This window comes from Ranitomeya variabilis, chromosome 2 (genome assembly GCF_051348905.1).
Source record: "Ranitomeya variabilis isolate aRanVar5 chromosome 2, aRanVar5.hap1, whole genome shotgun sequence".
NCBI classification, from domain to species: Eukaryota; Metazoa; Chordata; class Amphibia; order Anura; family Dendrobatidae; genus Ranitomeya; species Ranitomeya variabilis.
In genome coordinates this window covers 842,248,472-842,267,155 of record NC_135233.1, presented here as the reverse complement: position 1 = coordinate 842,267,155, position 18,684 = coordinate 842,248,472, and the positions used below count along the sequence as shown (strand labels likewise).

The window sequence follows — 18,684 nt, the reverse complement described above, 5'->3', positions numbered from 1 at the left end:
TCTGGCTTCTTCCACCTCAATGCAAACACATCATGAACCCCAGAAACTTAAAATATGGGCCAACTTAAATTATTCCTCTGCCCTTATTTCTCCTTTTCTCCCATTTGCACCTCTGTGGAGTAACACTCAATTCCCACTAGGAATCGACTCTCCTATGGCATTCCGTATGTGCATCACAGCAGGTGTCACTAGGCTCCATCACTTATTCAACATAGATGGAGTTATTCTTTTTCTTGTTAGTCAGGAAAAATGTAATCTTCCGCCCAAAGAAGTGTTCTGATAACTGTAGCTTAAACATTTTATGACCTCTCTGTTGAAGAATATGGCACCACCATATAATAATAATAATAATAATAACAACCCATATTCTTACACCTTTCAAACAGAAAGACTGCTTAAATCCTCATGCACCAGGTACTATCTCACTCATATATACTCTGCTAAGTCACTCTACCCATAGACATCACCTTACTTGCACATCCACTTTGTCTGATGCAGATTGAAATTAGATTTAGTCCTCAACTACACACTGCCTACTTAACACTGTGATGCTGAAAACATATTATAAACATACAAAACCTACAAGAAACAAAATGAGGAAAAACCCTGTTGTAACTAAATAAGTAAAAATGTCAACTCTGACACATGTAAAGGTTTTTAATTTTAGACAGCGTAGGACCGTCCCAATCAGGGTCGGCTTATCTACGGTGGGTTGGCTTTTATGCTATTTTTGATCAAAAACAGTATTACTAAAAACTCTGTGTTATTTAAATGCACTTTTGCTTTTTACATATTTAGTTACAGCAGGGTTTTTCCTCATTTCTTTCTTGTAGGTTTTGTATGCTTTATGGCCAATGTGAACATGTGTTTATGTGCTGCAAAAATACCAACTTAAACCAAGCTCAATGTTTGTGTTTTTTTTTTAAACATATTATAAAGTAATGATCAGAAGGTATTTGACTCCAGAATGGCCAAAGCTGTTCTAATCTCCTCAGTGTTTTCGAGGATGCCATTCTGAGGGCGACTGTGTTGCTGAATTACTATTCAAGGGCAAGATGTGAGAAAGGGTAGTTAGAAAATCCAAGGTCAGATACCAGGAGAGCTTGTAGTACAAAGGGGTGATAAAAAAGTGTGGTCAGGTAACAATCCGGGGTCAAATGCCAGGAGGGTTCATCAAAAGCTGTAAGGGAAATACAAAAGAGTGCTCAACAAAATCCAGGGTCAGATCAGAGTCAGACACAAAGCAAGCAAACACACCTACGAAAAGCACATCTACAACTGACACAGACTAATAGCAGCTAGTCAACTAAATACTTTGCAAATGATTAGGGATGGTAGGCACCTAAGGAAACACCTGCAAAGTAAACAAGATTGAGCAGCAAGACTTTCAATCAAACTGTTGACAATCCAGCACATCCCAGGATAAGATTGGATAACTGGACTGTCACTCACAAAACTGACAGTCCAGCACATTCCAGATCCCATAGGACTGCTGAACTGTCACTCAGTGTTCCTTGGCCACAGTCAATGTAGTAACAGTGACAGCGACATGTATCACATATGGTGGCTTTCCCCCAAAATGCATAGACTTTGGATTAGAGTATATTTCCTTATCTCAGTCACAGACCATAATCTAAGGAAAAATCCATGAGAGGCCTTGTTAAATAAGCATATCCCCAATATTCCTAAATGTTCAAATGCTCTCATTCCCTTTATATCCGAGCTACTAAACAGGTAATTGCCTCAACCTAGAGAAAACTTGGATTAGATCTTATGGAAGTGAAGATTTGGATCTCATGGTATATGATCAATGAGAAATTGCCAGCCCTATTTTATTACAAAGTAGATAAACTCAGTAAAGTGTGGTCTCCCAGGGCAGACTACATTAATCATACTCTATTTGCTCTACCACCACTGCTCTTACAGGCTTTCACAGCTTCTGATTTTCCTTAGCTTTTCCTTTTTTATTAGGTAGGATCCTTTACCTCTTGGGCACACTTCCCCCTCTCACCACCCCTTTTCTTCAGCTATTCACCCTTACAGCTTTATCTTGTATTGTTTATTTTTTTCTGTAATCAAAAGTTTTTACTTTTGTCAATTGGAAATATTACTTTTCTGTTTGTTCTAAAACGTTATATAAAAATTTACAGTTAGAAAACACTAATGATTTTAATGAAATATTGCATACTATTGCTTGAAAACAGGAGTATATTTTGGAGACATAACACGTCACCTCATTTTATTCTATAATTGAGCAGAATAGGGGTTGTGAAGTACAATCTTTTATTCTAATGGAACCTGTCATCTTAATCTCACTTTATTATCGATGGTGTTAAGTTTATTTTATCTCACAATTACTTTGAATATAAAGAAGAGATGTACCTTTTAGCTGTGGGGTCTGCCATGGGGACCAGGTTCACCCCCAGCTATTATTATTATTATTATTATTATTATAAACATTATTTTATTCCACTTTCTATGACCTGCATGCCCATGTACATGGCTTAGGAGGATTGATCCTACTGACAAATTCCCTTTAAGTGTACATAGAAATTCCATGACTCACAGGTAATGTCTTCAATTGACAGCTCTCTTTTTTCACTTCTCTTCTTCACGCCCAGACTGCTATGGCTTTTTTTCAGTCAAATCTTGTCTCTACAGATATAGGTTGTTATGTCACTGTATCTGTCTCTCCACCAGTACTATGTGCCACTTTTCTTGTCTTTGACATATATAATCTATGTGAGTAGCTACCAGTGACCACAAAGAATGGTAACACAGGCTACAGTTAGCTTCCAGTCTGCTGGCTATGCTTCCACTGTAACTGCTGACATATAGTATAAGTAAGCATGGACTCCACTGCTACTTTTACACCCACTCTTAGGATGGCTTCCCACATCAGTTGTTTTGAAGCTTGAAGCTTGTGAGCCCCAAGGCAAAATCTCCAGCAGATCCCTTTACTTTCATGGATCTTTATTAGTATTGGTTTTCTCAAAGTGGCCTAAGGGATCTTTTGGGCCTCTTAGATTTCCAAGCATGGGTGCGATTGCAACCCCTAAACCCACTATGGTTAAGCCATGGTCGATAAACCATTGACCAATTAGAATGATTGTTCTTTTACACATGTATGTTTTTTTTTTCTTGCAGACCATTTGTCTGCCACAAAACAAAGAAGAAAAATTGGAAAAGTCCTATTTTAATCCATGCTGTTCAACAAACTTGAGCAAGGTTTATAAAAACTCACATACAGACCAAAAATGGGCCCACCAGTCTGAAAAAATGACAGACCTTTTTTACTTATGAGAAAAAAAAAGTCAAGCCATACAAGACACTTGTCTTCCGAATCCTGTGAGATTGATAATGCTGGTGATATATTTGTGGATTTTTAGAAAAGAGAACCTATTCTTTAGCAGCATAAGATAAATCTACTGTGTTACCGTAAAAAGAGGTGTATGTCTCTAATTTAATCCCATATGACAAAAGGTGTCCATGTCATAAATCAATATGCATATCTTTATTTTAGTAATTGGAAACAGTAATTTCATGGTTTTATGTTCCTTTTGACTATTTTTTTTAATACATTTTAGAGATCACCCCACGAGAATGGATGTTATTTGGATACTTCTAGTTCTACTGTTGGGTCTGTTCAGTATTCAGCTCATGAAACTTCGTCAAGCTGCTGCTTTACTGCCCCCTGGACCAACTCCGTTACCCATCATTGGAAATCTTTTTGCAATCAAATTTCAGTTTCATCATAGGACTCTAATGAAGGTAAGTAAGATAAGTCAAATATGTCATTGTGCTCATTACTGTTTTTAAATAGAATTTTCGTTTTTGCCTATTTTTATTTAGAAAAAGAAACAAAAACATTTAAATAGCTTTTTACCTTTTACCCCTTTACCACCCAGCCCATGGGCGTACCCAGGATCAAACTAGGGGAGGAGGCAAGCCATGGTCATTCAGGTTGTAAAATTTTAGAACCAAAAAGGTGAATGAAACGAAAATTTTAAGAAAATGATATGTAATTATAGCAGTGCTTTATTAGTTATTACAATTATTTGTTTGCAAAATTTTTTAGATTTTTATTCTAATTACTTGTCTTAAACTACGGTAATATAATTTTTCTTGGGTTTGAAGAATAATTGTTCAAAACTTTCGTTTCAATTCAGTCCTGATTTTCCATGATACAGGAAATGACATGACACAACCCAGTCAGTCTGTCCTCTCCCATTGTACTTCTGAGCCAGGTCTTTACCCTTCGAAGGGTACTGAAAGATTGTTCAACAGTAGCTGTGGTGGATAGGAAAGCACTTAAAATGAAGAGTGCGTGCCTTGTTGCAGGGAAAAAAATATTAGCCTCCTCCAAAAGTGGAGCCACTTCAATGTGCTTTAATTTGTCTTCTGCTAAATCCTTCTTTTTCCACAGATTATACCGCAAATCTAATTCTGCAGAGATATCACCCAAGCCATAAAACTCCATGAAAAACTTTGCATTTTTTTCCAAATCTTTTGAAGACCTTTTTAGCATGTATGAAGGATGAAGACAGGATAAGGCAAAAGCAGGTGTATTGTCGTGTGAGAATCTAACATTCAAAGATAAAGTTAGGGAGTCAAGATAAGGGATGATCAACGACTGTCTCCAGTATTCAATCGCAGTCTCAGATGGTGGATTACTTCTGTGTATTTGCTTTTGAGCAATTTGTGGAACTGATAACTCAACCACGACTTTCTCTGCGATATCATGTGATTTTTTTTTAAGTAATTCATCAGAAAAATGCTCAATTTCTTGTCGCTCTTCTTGATGACATCAAGGATATGGGTATTTTGCAATCATAACTAAGCCTACGATGAAAATTGGTTTAGTAACTGCACAGTGCAATTGATAGGCAGATTTTCTTGCAGCATAGTTTCCTTCGACTGAGAGATGTTCTAGCACATTGACGAGCTCATGGAAGCTTTCTGAAAAATTTCTTATGCTCTTGTATTTCTCAGACCATCTGGTCTTATTAGGGTTGAACAATTAATATAAATGTTCAATTCTCTAGTTGCCTACTCCTGGCCTAATGTATATTGATCATGTGCACTAAAGAAATACACCAGACACAGTCAGCTGTAACTCTCCTTGATCAATGTGGCTCAGCTCCAAGAAGGGATTTATTAGTCAAACACAATGTTATATATCTCCTGTAAGGGGGCTCGGTTAGCTCTAAAATGGGAGTGATCGGATGTATTCCATTGGTTAGTGGGTTGGGCATGAGCAAGTCTATGGGCGGATCCATGAGGTCATCTAGGTGGGTTGGTCCGTGAGGTCATCAGAGTGGGCGTCGCTGTGGGTGGATCCATGAGGTCATCGAGGTGGGCGTCATCTTGGATACCAGACCGCATGGTCTGGTGAAACAGGAAATGGCAGCCATCTTCAGTGTCTTCATTGTTCACCTTGGATACCAGACCGCATGGCTCTGGTATAGGAGACGGCAGCCATCTTAAGTGTCTTACTTTGTCTGAGGAAAACTTATGTAAGGTTAAACAATACATGTTATAGGTTGCTTCCCTCAATTACCTTATGTGTTGAGGTTAATTAAGTATTTGATCTTATGGCTCTCCTCAACAGTCCCCCCTAAATACTTTATTAACCTTTTCTTTTATCTTGATCCCACCGTGGTTCCCTAACCCATCGATGTTAAGTGTTGTCATGAAGCCTCTGATGTCATAATAATATGGATGCTATAGACACCAGAGAATGTGTGACCGATTATGGGTATACTGCGGAGGTATATCGGAGCGTGTTACCAGTGTCCTCGGGACTTCCCTACCTGCTGGATCTATTACTCTCCAATCTCCCATCTCCATGGTTACTTAGAGTAAAATACACATGTGACTAACCCTGATGTACACATCCTAGATCTGACCGTCTTGCCCGGGAGGGGGAGTTGGAGTTTTCACCAGTTTGAGACAAGTTTTCCCTTGTGGAAAACCTCCCTTTGTAGCTGGACTTTGACAAGCAGGTCAGATCCTACTCTGTCCCTAACTGTCTAACAAGTTTATAATGTGAGAGATGGATCCAGGAGGCGCTCAGCAATCCTGACTGAAGTAGGAGTAGTCAGGAGCACTTGGTAGGGACCCTCAAATCTCGACTCCAGGAATGTCTTTTCGGATGGACTTCTTTACTAGCATGTAGTCACCAGGTTAGAAAGTATGGGTACCGTCACTGGAATCTGGACCTGGAATGGATGATAAAACTTGTACATGTGTTATTGACAGTTCTTTAGTAACAACAATTAACAACAATTACAGAATTTACAAGAGTATCACTTCCCAAGGCTAGCTGTTGTGGAAAATATTGACCCAACCTTGGAGGCCCCCCCAAAAAGAATCTCGTATGGTGTAAGTTTAGTGGGACCCCTTGTAGTGTTTCTGACTGAGTATAAGGCAACGTGCAAAATGTCTGTCCCAAGTCTGACCTCCTAACTGGCTTTCAGTATTTTATTTTTCAAGGTGCCATTCAGTGTTTCTACTTTCCCACTGCTGTGTAGGTGATATGGAGTATGTAAACCCAAATCCGCTCCCACTAATGTTCATAGTTCCTTAGACAGTGCTGCAATGAACGCAGGTACTTGGTCACTCTCAATTACCTCTGGGACCCCATATCTGCATACTACTTCAGTCATCAGTCTCTTAACAGTCACTCTGGCAGTCATGTTGGTTACTGGATAGGCTTCGGGCCATCCTGAGAACATGTCAGTCACTACCAGTACATACTCGTACTTCCCTACTTTTGGCATTTGAATACGATCGATCTGAACTCTCTGAAAGGGATAAAGTGGTTTAGCCAAATGTTTCTGAGTAACTTTCTGAGGCGGTGCTGGATTGCATGTTGCACACACAAGGCAGGACTTGCAATATTTTTGGGTGACAGTAAAAATCCCAGGTGCCATGTAAATCTTCCAAATTAGGTCATTCATCTGATGTCTTGTCTTGATGTAGATGGATAATCCTCATAAGAGAGGCTTTAGTCCCTTCTTCAGTGTCTTGTGACACGTACACCGCTGCTTTCTCTTTCCTAAATGGATCCACAGCATAGGTTTTTTTTTTCTGTTTTGTCAGCAAAGAAGTTCCCCCTTGCTTCTGGAGAATCCAATCTCCCGTGAGCTTTGATCTTGATCACTGCAACCTCCAAAGGTAGATCTAGAGCGGCCACAAGTTCTTGTATGATAGCAGCATGTTTTACAGGAGTTCCACTGGACGTTAGGTATCCTCTGGCTGCCCAGATACTGCCGACGTCATAAGCCACTGCAAAAGCGTATCTTGAATCCGTGTAGATGTTGACCACCTTCTCCGTTGCTTCCTGACAAGCCAGCGTCAAAGCTTTAAGTTCCGCTTCTTGTGCAGACGTGTGCGGTGGTAGCGATCCAGCTGAGATGACCTGGTCATGTGTAACCACGGCATACCCCGTATGGAATCTTCCTGTTTTATCTGCAAATCTGGAACCATCAGTGAAGAACGTCAGGTCAGCATGTGGGAGTGGGTCTTCAGACACGCTTTTCTGGGAGGCTACTTCTTCATGCATTTGTTCGAGACAGTCATGATCCTCTGAGTGTGTAGAGGCATCTTCTCCGAGAGCATCAGTATCATCCACATCCCCCCTGGAAAGAGGAAGCAGCGTGGACAGTTTGAAGATGCTGCAGCGGACAAGAGTGACATTATCCGGAACCAAGAGCGAACATTGGAGTCTCATATGATGCTGCACCAACAGATGTTTAGGTTCCAACAAAGCAATTATGTCGTGTGGAGCCATTAAGAGAACTGGATGTCCTCAGATGATATCAGAAGTTTTGTCCAGAAGCATATGTGCAGCATGAACAGCTCTGAGGCAAGTCGGGGAAGCTTGAGACACAGAGTCCAGGCGGGCAGAGTAGTAGCCGATTGGTCTTGTTCTTCCCCCATGTTTTTGTGCTAGGACTCCGGAAGCATGTCCTGCTACTTCACTGACAAACAAGTAAAAAGGTAGTTGATAATTTGGGATTCCAAGAGCTGGTGCAGACTGTATGGCCTGTTTAAGAGCGTAGAAAGTTTCCACGGATTTAGTATATAGTGGAAACGCTGACGTCTTGAGGTCATCGTACAATGGCTGCATCAGCTTTGAGGCATCTGGAAACCTTTGGCAACAATAATAATTGATAGGTCAGCCAACTCATCCGAGGCCCTTGTCTTAGGTTCTTGGCAGAACTCAACACCAGAGTCCCATGTCTCGTCATGCTCCTGTAGAAAGGCATCGGCTGTTTTTTCTGGATCTAGAACTTGGTTCAACAGAGTAGCAGCGTGCCGGGGTGTAAACTTGACACAGATGGTGGGCTCCTCAGACATGAGCATTGGCACTGTTGGCGGTGGCACCTGAGGCGGGAGTAGAGATGGCACCGGGAGTGCAGATGTAGTCCCTTGTGTATGAGGAGCCGGAGGAGGTAACAGTCCTGGAATGAGGAGCTCTATTTGGGCAGCTCCAGTATCATGGTATGGGCTCCAGGTGACGCAGGCAGTCTTAAAAGCTTTAACAGTCCTGTCCTCATTAATGCGAGTTATTGCTGCATGAAGTTGTTGAGCACTAACGTCTGGATGAATAGGGTCATAAGTAGGGGTCACAGCATGTATGATCATTCTACATGGAAGATTGCCAGCTTTAGTCACCGCTATGTCCCCAACAGCTATCTGACCACGTGACTCAACAATGATTTGACTGTCAGCTTGAATAGTCGCCCCTCCTGCTTCCACTATAGCTCTAGCTACACCTCCATTGTGCTCTAACCGAGAATTGGCAGCATTAACAATAGCGTCTGTCTCCATTGTTGTTATGTCACCCTTTCCCACCACTAACAAGGGTCCCTCAGGAAGTTCTTTTTCAAAAATAGGTTGCCAACATTCCCTCCCCTTTGTGCTTCCTGTGCTATTGGTATCCCCTTCCAGATTGAGCCCCCCTTGTTACAGTTGCCACCGTCCCATACAGGTGTGCGCTTGGCTGCGAGACAGCCTGTGAGGTACTGGGCATAGGGTTATGTAGGCTGCGTGAGAGTGCTGTTGTGGAAGCATTGGGAGGAGAGGCCGCTGCTTGGAGCATCTCATGTGGGTGTGCGGCTAAATTGGCATTGGAAGTGATAGTAGAAAGGGTAGGTGCTGGGGACGATCCAGGTGGGAGGACTGCTGGATTCACAACAGGAGTGATAGAGGAAAGGGTTGGTGCCCCATTGGAAACAACAGAGATAGGAAACATGGGTAAAGCCTGTTCACTTCCCGAAGGAATATAGTATTGGCCGTTAGTGGTCATTACTGGGTAACAAGGATTTGGTGATGTGGCGTGTAACCTTAATCTGAGATGTTCACCACCAGGAGCAGCACATTCGCCATCCACAACATGGCTGCCGTCAGAATTAACACCTTTTCCATCCACAAGATTGCTGCCGTCAGAATTGTATTTACCACCAACAAAATGGCTGCCGTCAGAATTATATTTACCACCACCAAAATGGCTGCCGTCAGAATTATATTTACCACCACCAAGATGGCTGCCGTTAGAATTATATTTACCACCACCAAGATGGCTGCCATTAGAATTATATTTAGCACCTGGCTCTGGGCCACCATTTTGGCTGCCATTACATTTAACACATTGGCCATTAACAAAATGGCGACCATTACATTTACCACATGGCTCTGAGCCACCATTTTGGCTGCTATCACATTTAACACATTGGCCATTAACAAAATGGCGACCATTACATTTACCACATGGCTCTGAGCCACCATTTTGGCTGCTATCACATTTAACACATTGGCCATTAACAAAATGGCCACCATTACATTTACCACATGGCTCTGAGCCACCATTTTACGGTGGTGGCCGCTCACAAGATATATTTTTGTAATACACAACTCAAAACTCTATTCTTTCTATTCCTTTTCTCTTCTACCCAATTTCCAATTTTTTTCCTTTTTTTTTTTTTTTTTTTTTATACAGACTTTCAGAGACTCTTTCTCCTGTCCTAGCAATAGACAACAATCCATTATCTTCTAGGATACCTTTTCTTTCTCTTTTTTTTTTTTTTTTTTTTTCCTAAGACAATCTTCCACTCCAGGGGCTGCAACCATCCCCCCTTCTGGCATTTCACACAATTTCCACTAATTTGCATGAGTCTAACGCCATCTGAATTTGGCTTAGTGCCCATACGGCAGAACTGCATTACTTTCTCCATCTTTCTATAGATACACAGTATATATATATATCTATCAAGATAACAAACACCAAACAAACAATAAGACGGGGGAGATGACTCAAACCTGAGATTCTAAAGGGAACTGGGTCTGCAGTACCCAGTTCCTATTGCTTCTTGTCACGTGGTCCCTGTCTGACTTCCGTGCTCCGTACTTTACAAACCAATTATTCCCTACTTTGTCAAATTGCTCCCTAACTTACCGGTCCCCGTGCAGAGTCAACTCACTCGATGTCACGGGGCAAAAAAAAAAAAAAGAAAAACTATAAATTTAATTGGCCCAAACTGAGCCAACTCGCTCCAAGTTTCAATGAGCCGCTACACAATTTATTATGCCCGAACTGAGCCAACTCGCTCCAAGATTTACCGGGTCCCCCTAGGCCGAGTCAATTCACTCAAGGTCCTAGTCCTCTTGTACAGAACTGAAAATCTTATCACAGGCGACAACCGTATACCACAGACAAAAATTATTATTATTCTACACTTGCTTGCTTTCCTTCTTTAAAAACAAACCTGCCCTGTTCCAAACACAATGGTTCTCTTTCTGTAAACACTTGCTTTGTCTTTCCTAGAAACCTTCTTTGTTCCAAACACAATGCTTTTCTTTAACTACCAGTACATACCCTGTTTTTCCTGTTTTATCACTTGCCTGTAGCCCTCTGTAAACACTAACCTGCTTTGACTGTCCTTACACAATATTTCTTTTCTTTACTACCAATCATCTCCCCTCTTCACAACATGTAACAGGCCGTAGGCAACTAAAACGTGACGGTTCTTGCAATTAAATGACCAGCAGCGGAGATACCCTTTCTGCCGTCTTACAGATACCAAGAAAACCGGACACGGTCAGGCAATCTGCACAGGATACCCCGAAAGACACAGGTAAAGACTACAGATTATAAAAATCAGCAGACTTACCGTGTTCTGTTAAGGAGTTGATCAGTCTCCAGATTCGGGGTACTTAGTGCATCCAGCCGTTCCACTCGCCGGTTTTACAGGGTTCAGGGCTCTTCCTCTGCTGGCCCCCCGTTGGGCGGCCAAATATTAGGGTTGAACAATTAATATAAATGTTCAATTCTCTAGTTGCCTACTCCTGGCCTAATGTATATTGATCATGTGCACTAAAGAAATACACCAGACACAGTCAGCTGTAACTCTCCTTGATCAATGTGGCTCAGCTCCAAGAAGGGATTTATTAGTCAAACACAATGTTATATATCTCCTGTAAGGGGGCTCGGTTAGCTCTAAAATGGGAGTGATCGGATGTATTCCATTGGTTAGTGGGTTGGGCATGAGCAAGTCTATGGGCGGATCCATGAGGTCATCTAGGTGGGTTGGTCCGTGAGGTCATCAGAGTGGGCGTCGCTGTGGGTGGATCCATGAGGTCATCGAGGTGGGCGTCATCTTGGATACCAGACCGCATGGTCTGGTGAAACAGGAAATGGCAGCCATCTTCAGTGTCTTCATTGTTCACCTTGGATACCAGACCGCATGGCTCTGGTATAGGAGACGGCAGCCATCTTAAGTGTCTTACTTTGTCTGAGGAAAACTTATGTAAGGTTAAACAATACATGTTATAGGTTGCTTCCCTCAATTACCTTATGTGTTGAGGTTAATTAAGTATTTGATCTTATGGCTCTCCTCAACAGTCTCACAGTCTTGATAGATTGGGAACCAAATTCCTGCGGGCTGGCGACTCACGAAAGAAGGATATTGTATCCTTAAACCATTGCAATTGTGTTTCTTATTTATTGTAATTTGCTAGCATCATTGACCACAAGATTTAGTTTGTGGCTTGAGCAATGGAAAAATAAAGATTTACTGTACTTTTTCTTCCGAATGGCATGCACACCACCTTCTTTTCCAGCCATCGTAGAACAACCGTCAAATCAGAATCCAACACAATTCTCCGCTGAAAGTTTCTGATCAACTAAAAAATTATGAATTGCGCTAGCGATTGAAGGGGCATCTTGAGATTTCACCTCAACATAGCCTACAAATTCGTCTCTGATTTTTTTCTTGACTCTCATCATAAAATCGAAATCTGATAGAAAGCTGTTCTTTTCCAGCGATATCTGCAGTTTTATCAGTCACTACAGAGTAAGCTTTTGCTTGTTTACAATGTTCGATAATTCTTTCTTTGACAACTTCACCACATAATCTTATAATCTCATTTTGAATTTTTGGTGACCTATAGACTGCATTGTTTCGATATCTCACTAAGTGACTCTTTAGCTTCTCATCACCACAGTCAATTCTCAAATTTAAAAGGTCAAAGAAAACCCACTCATCTTCTTCCTTTCCTCTAGTGGCAAATCATGAGTTCTACAAAATATGATACAAGAAATAATTGATGACAATATTTGTTTGTTGTTTTTAAATCATCTTCTGGTGACCACTTTGCAACTGCACTTCAACTGGAACATTTTCAAGAAAAGCGTTTACATCAGCTGTTGAAATTTTGTGGTAGTGACTGCCGACGTGCTTTCTACAATCTTCATCTATATCTTTAAACCTCATGTATGGCCTTACCATGAATGACCCCAAAACTCCTTTATCTGTACTAATAACAGGAGGAAACCGAACACAGTGCATACAAAGAACACTTTTCAAATGATTTGAGTACACCAACCAAAGAGTACCGTATTTTTCAGATTATAAGATGCACTTTTTTCCTACCAAAATGTGGAGGAAAATGGGGGGTGCGTCTTATAGTCGGATATATTGGCTCTGGCTGTGATGAAGAGGTGGGCGAGCGGTATCGGAGGAGCAGCGTGTCACAGAGGAAGGAGCTGGCGGCTCCGGCTATCTCCTGTGCCCATTGCTAAAGAGAAATGAATATTCACTGAATTCCACACCCATGGGCGTGGAGGGCAATGAATATTAATTTCCTCCTGGTATGATTGATTGGCCCCATCCCCTTGCTGGTATGATTGGCCCCATCCCCATGCTGGTATGATTGGCCCCATCCCATGCGCTGCTTACAAGCATTAAGGAGCTTCTGGCACCGGAGCAGGACGCTGCGATGGAGCGGAGGAAGGTAAGAGGAAAGGCTTGTTTTTTTTAATCTCTTCTGATACCAGGACTGGGATGGGGCCAATCATACCAGCAAGGGGATGGGGCCAATCAGTCATATCAGGAACTGGATGGGGCCAATCAATCATACCAGGAACTGGACGTTGCGAATCAATCATACCAGCAAGGGGATGGGGCCAATCAATCATACCAGAAACTGGATGGGGCCAATCAATCATACTAGGAACTAGATGGGGCCAGTCAATCATACCAGGAACTGGATGGGGCCATGTATACCAGTAACTGGATGGGGCCAATCAGTCATTCCAGTAACTGGATGGGGCCAATCAATCATACCAGGAACTGGTGGGGCCAATCAATCATACCAGGAATGGGATGGGGCCAATCAATCATACCAGGAACGGGATGGGGCAAATCAATCATACCAGGAGCAGGATGGGGCCAATCAATCATATCAGAATAAGAATAGGACCATGCATACCAGGACTGAGATGTTGCCAATCATACCAGAATAAGGATGGGGCCATGCATACGAGGATAGGGATGACGGGACCAAATTTACCAGGATAGGTGATCTTAAGTACAGAATTGACCACGATTTTTGCTTCAGTTTTTTTCACCATAATTTCCTCCTCTAAAACCTAGGTGCGTCTTATGGTCAGGTGCATCTTATAGTCCAAAAAATGCGGTATATTGATCTAACCAGCAGCGGTTAAATTTTCTTTTCAAATGGCTGGGATCAGAACCAAAATCATAATTTGATGGTGGAACCCAGGGATTTGTAAGCAATTTCTCCTTTATTTCTGGTGGTAACTTAAGGGCATGACCAACATAACGACCAATGTCATTTTCATGGTAGCCATCATATTCTTCAATTGTTTTAGAGGTCTCAGTCCCAGGGACAGCTACGTGTACAGGTGAAGAATTACTAGACCCTTGTTCCATAATTGACTTTGAATCTGATGGTTCGGTCAGTTTAGTTTTATCTTCATCACATCATGGCTTCCACTTCCACTACTGTCATCTTGATCATTATTCAGTTTGAGAGGTTTTCTGACTGAAAATCATAGAAATTATTTGAAAAAACTGACCGTCACATCTATACATAGACTAAGTGTGAACAGGTGCTGAACCTAGAGTAACCAACTCATATACAGTCAAGTAAAAAAGGCAGCACACTGCAGCGCTAAGACATGCAAACATGAAACATGAAAACTGAACTGCAATACTGCACTAGAAATATGAAAAATGAGAGCGTTTAGCGCATAAAAATGGCCAATTTTATGTGTACCTGATAGCCCCTTTACGGCATCTCTCTTATATCAGGTCCTACGCTTGCCTACCTCGCTGAGAATAAACGTCTCCATGTGAATGGGTACCTGTGAAAAACCTCTTCCTAGACTCATATTCTCTCTCTCTGTGGAGGGGTACTGGACCTGCTGTAATTAAAACACCTGAGGCTAGGAGGCGGAGTGCTCAGTCAGAAGGCTAAATAATATATTTGAAAAAACTGACCGTCACATCCATACATAGACTAAGTGTGAACAGGTGCTGAACCTAGAGTAACCAACTCATATACAGTCAAGTAAAAAAGGCAGCACACTGCAGCGCTAAGACATGCAAACATGAAACATGAAAACTGAACTGCAATACTGCACTAGAAATATGAAAAATGAGAGCGTTTAGCGCATAAAAATGGCCAATTTTATGTGTACCTGATAGCCCCTTTACGGCATCTCTCTTATATCAGGTCCTACGCTTGCCTACCTCGCTGAGAATAAACGTCTCCATGTGAATGGGTACCTGTGAAAAACCTCTTCCTAGACTCATATTCTCTCTCTCTGTGGAGGGGTACTGGACCTGCTGTAATTAAAACACCTGAGGCTAGGAGGCGGAGTGCTCAGTCAGAAGGCTAAATAATATATTTGAAAAAACTGACCGTCACATCCATACATAGACTAAGTGTGAACAGGTGCTGAACCTAGAGTAACCAACTCATATACAGTCAAGTAAAAAAGGCAGCACACTGCAGCGCTAAGACATGCAAACATGAAACATGAAAACTGAACTGCAATACTGCACTAGAAATATGAAAAATGAGAGCGTTTAGCGCATAAAAATGGCCAATTTTATGTGTACCTGATAGCCCCTTTACGGCATCTCTCTTATATCAGGTCCTACGCTTGCCTACCTCGCTGAGAATAAACGTCTCCATGTGAATGGGTACCTGTGAAAAACCTCTTCCTAGACTCATATTCTCTCTCTCTGTGGAGGGGTACTGGACCTGCTGTAATTAAAACACCTGAGGCTAGGAGGCGGAGTGCTCAGTCAGAAGGCTAAATAATATATTTGAAAAAACTGACCGTCACATCCATACATAGACTAAGTGTGAACAGGTGCTGAACCTAGAGTAACCAACTCATATACAGTCAAGTAAAAAAGGCAGCACACTGCAGCGCTAAGACATGCAAACATGAAACATGAAAACTGAACTGCAATACTGCACTAGAAATATGAAAAATGAGAGCGTTTAGCGCATAAAAATGGCCAATTTTATGTGTACCTGATAGCCCCTTTACGGCATCTCTCTTATATCAGGTCCTACGCTTGCCTACCTCGCTGAGAATAAACGTCTCCATGTGAATGGGTACCTGTGAAAAACCTCTTCCTAGACTCATATTCTCTCTCTCTGTGGAGGGGTACTGGACCTGCTGTAATTAAAACACCTGAGGCTAGGAGGCGGAGTGCTCAGTCAGAAGGCTAAATAATATATTTGAAAAAACTGACCGTCACATCCATACATAGACTAAGTGTGAACAGGTGCTGAACCTAGAGTAACCAACTCATATACAGTCAAGTAAAAAAGGCAGCACACTGCAGCGCTAAGACATGCAAACATGAAACATGAAAACTGAACTGCAATACTGCACTAGAAATATGAAAAATGAGAGCGTTTAGCGCATAAAAATGGCCAATTTTATGTGTACCTGATAGCCCCTTTACGGCATCTCTCTTATATCAGGTCCTACGCTTGCCTACCTCGCTGAGAATAAACGTCTCCATGTGAATGGGTACCTGTGAAAAACCTCTTCCTAGACTCATATTCTCTCTCTCTGTGGAGGGGTACTGGACCTGCTGTAATTAAAACACCTGAGGCTAGGAGGCGGAGTGCTCAGTCAGAAGGCTAAATAATATATTTGAAAAAACTGACCGTCACATCCATACATAGACTAAGTGTGAACAGGTGCTGAACCTAGAGTAACCAACTCATATACAGTCAAGTAAAAAAGGCAGCACACTGCAGCGCTAAGACATGCAAACATGAAACATGAAAACTGAACTCAATACTGCACTAGAAATATGAAAAATGAGAGCGTTTAGCGCATAAAAATGGCCAATTTTATGTGTACCTGATAGCCCCTTTACGGCATCTCTCTTATATCAGGTCCTACGCTTGCCTACCTCGCTGAGAATAAACGTCTCCATGTGAATGGGTACCTGTGAAAAACCTCTTCCTAGACTCATATTCTCTCTCTCTGTGGAGGGGTACTGGACCTGCTGTAATTAAAACACCTGAGGCTAGGAGGCGGAGTGCTCAGTCAGAAGGCTAAATAATATATTTGAAAAGACTGACCGTCACATCCATACATAGACTAAGTGTGAACAGGTGCTGAACCTAGAGTAACCAACTCATATACAGTCAAGTAAAAAAGGCAGCACACTGCAGCGCTAAGACATGCAAACATGAAACATGAAAACTGAACTGCAATACTGCACTAGAAATATGAAAAATGAGAGCGTTTAGCGCATAAAAATGGCCAATTTTATGTGTACCTGATAGCCCCTTTACGGCATCTCTCTTATATCAGGTCCTACGCTTGCCTACCTCGCTGAGAATAAACGTCTCCATGTGAATGGGTACCTGTGAAAAACCTCTTCCTAGACTCATATTCTCTCTCTCTGTGGAGGGGTACTGGACCTGCTGTAATTAAAACACCTGAGGCTAGGAGGCGGAGTGCTCAGTCAGAAGGCTAAATAATATATTTGAAAAAACTGACCGTCACATCCATACATAGACTAAGTGTGAACCGGTGCTGAACCTAGAGTAACCAACTCATATACAGTCAAGTAAAAAAGGCAGCACACTGCAGCGCTAAGACATGCAAACATGAAACATGAAAACTGAACTGCAATACTGCACTAGAAATATGAAAAATGAGAGCGTTTAGCACATAAAAATGGCCAATTTTATGTGTACCTGATAGCCCCTTTACGGCATCTCTCTTATATCAGGTCCTACGCTTGCCTACCTCGCTGAGAATAAACGTCTCCATGTGAATGGGTACCTGTGAAAAACCTCTTCCTAGACTCATATTCTCTCTCTCTGTGGAGGGGTACTGGACCTGCTGTAATTAAAACACCTGAGGCTAGGAGGCGGAGTGCTCAGTCAGAAGGCTAAATAATATATTTGAAAAAACTGACCGTCACATCCATACATAGACTGTGTGAACAGGTGCTGAACCTAGAGTAACCAACTCATATACAGTCAAGTAAAAAAGGCAGCACACTGCAGCGCTAAGACATGCAAACATGAAACATGAAAACTGAACTGCAATACTGCACTAGAAATATGAAAAATGAGAGCGTTTAGCGCATAAAAATGGCCAATTTTATGTGTACCTGATAGCCCCTTTACGGCATCTCTCTTATATCAGGTCCTACGCTTGCCTACCTCGCTGAGAATAAACGTCTCCATGTGAATGGGTACCTGTGAAAAACCTCTTCCTAGACTCATATTCTCTCTCTCTGTGGAGGGGTACTGGACCTGCTGTAATTAAAACACCTGAGGCTAGGAGGCGGAGTGCTCAGTCAGAAGGCTAAATAATATATTTGAAAAAACTGACCGTCACATCCATACATAGACTAAGTGTGAACAGGTGCTGAACCTAGAGTAACCAACTCATATACAGTCAAGTAAAAAAGGCAGCACACTGCAGCGCTAAGACATGCAAACATGAAACATGAAAACTGAACTGCAATACTGCACTAGAAATATGAAAAATGAGAGCGTTTAGCGCATAAAAATGGCCAATTTTATGTGTACCTGATAGCCCCTTTACGGCATCTCTCTTATATCAGGTCCTACGCTTGCCTACCTCGCTGAGAATAAACGTCTCCATGTGAATGGGTACCTGTGAAAAACCTCTTCCTAGACTCATTCTCTCTCTCTGTGGAGGGGTACTGGACCTGCTGTAATTAAAACACCTGAGGCTAGGAGGCGGAGTGCTCAGTCAGAAGGCTAAATAATATATTTGAAAAAACTGACCGTCACATCCATACATAGACTAAGTGTGAACAGGTGCTGAACCTAGAGTAACCAACTCATATA

At 41.9% G+C, this 18,684-nt stretch overlaps 1 protein-coding gene across 1 annotated transcript in view; it reads left to right on the top strand.

The window, feature by feature from the left end:
* The window catches only part of LOC143803966 (cytochrome P450 2K1-like), a 271,585-nt gene that overhangs the window by 156,794 nt on the left and 96,107 nt on the right, over positions 1–18,684 (top strand). The window contains exon 3 of the mRNA XM_077281717.1: positions 3,588–3,771. Coding sequence (XP_077137832.1) covers positions 3,588–3,771 — 184 coding nt within the window. The remainder of the gene's footprint in view (positions 1–3,587; positions 3,772–18,684) is intronic.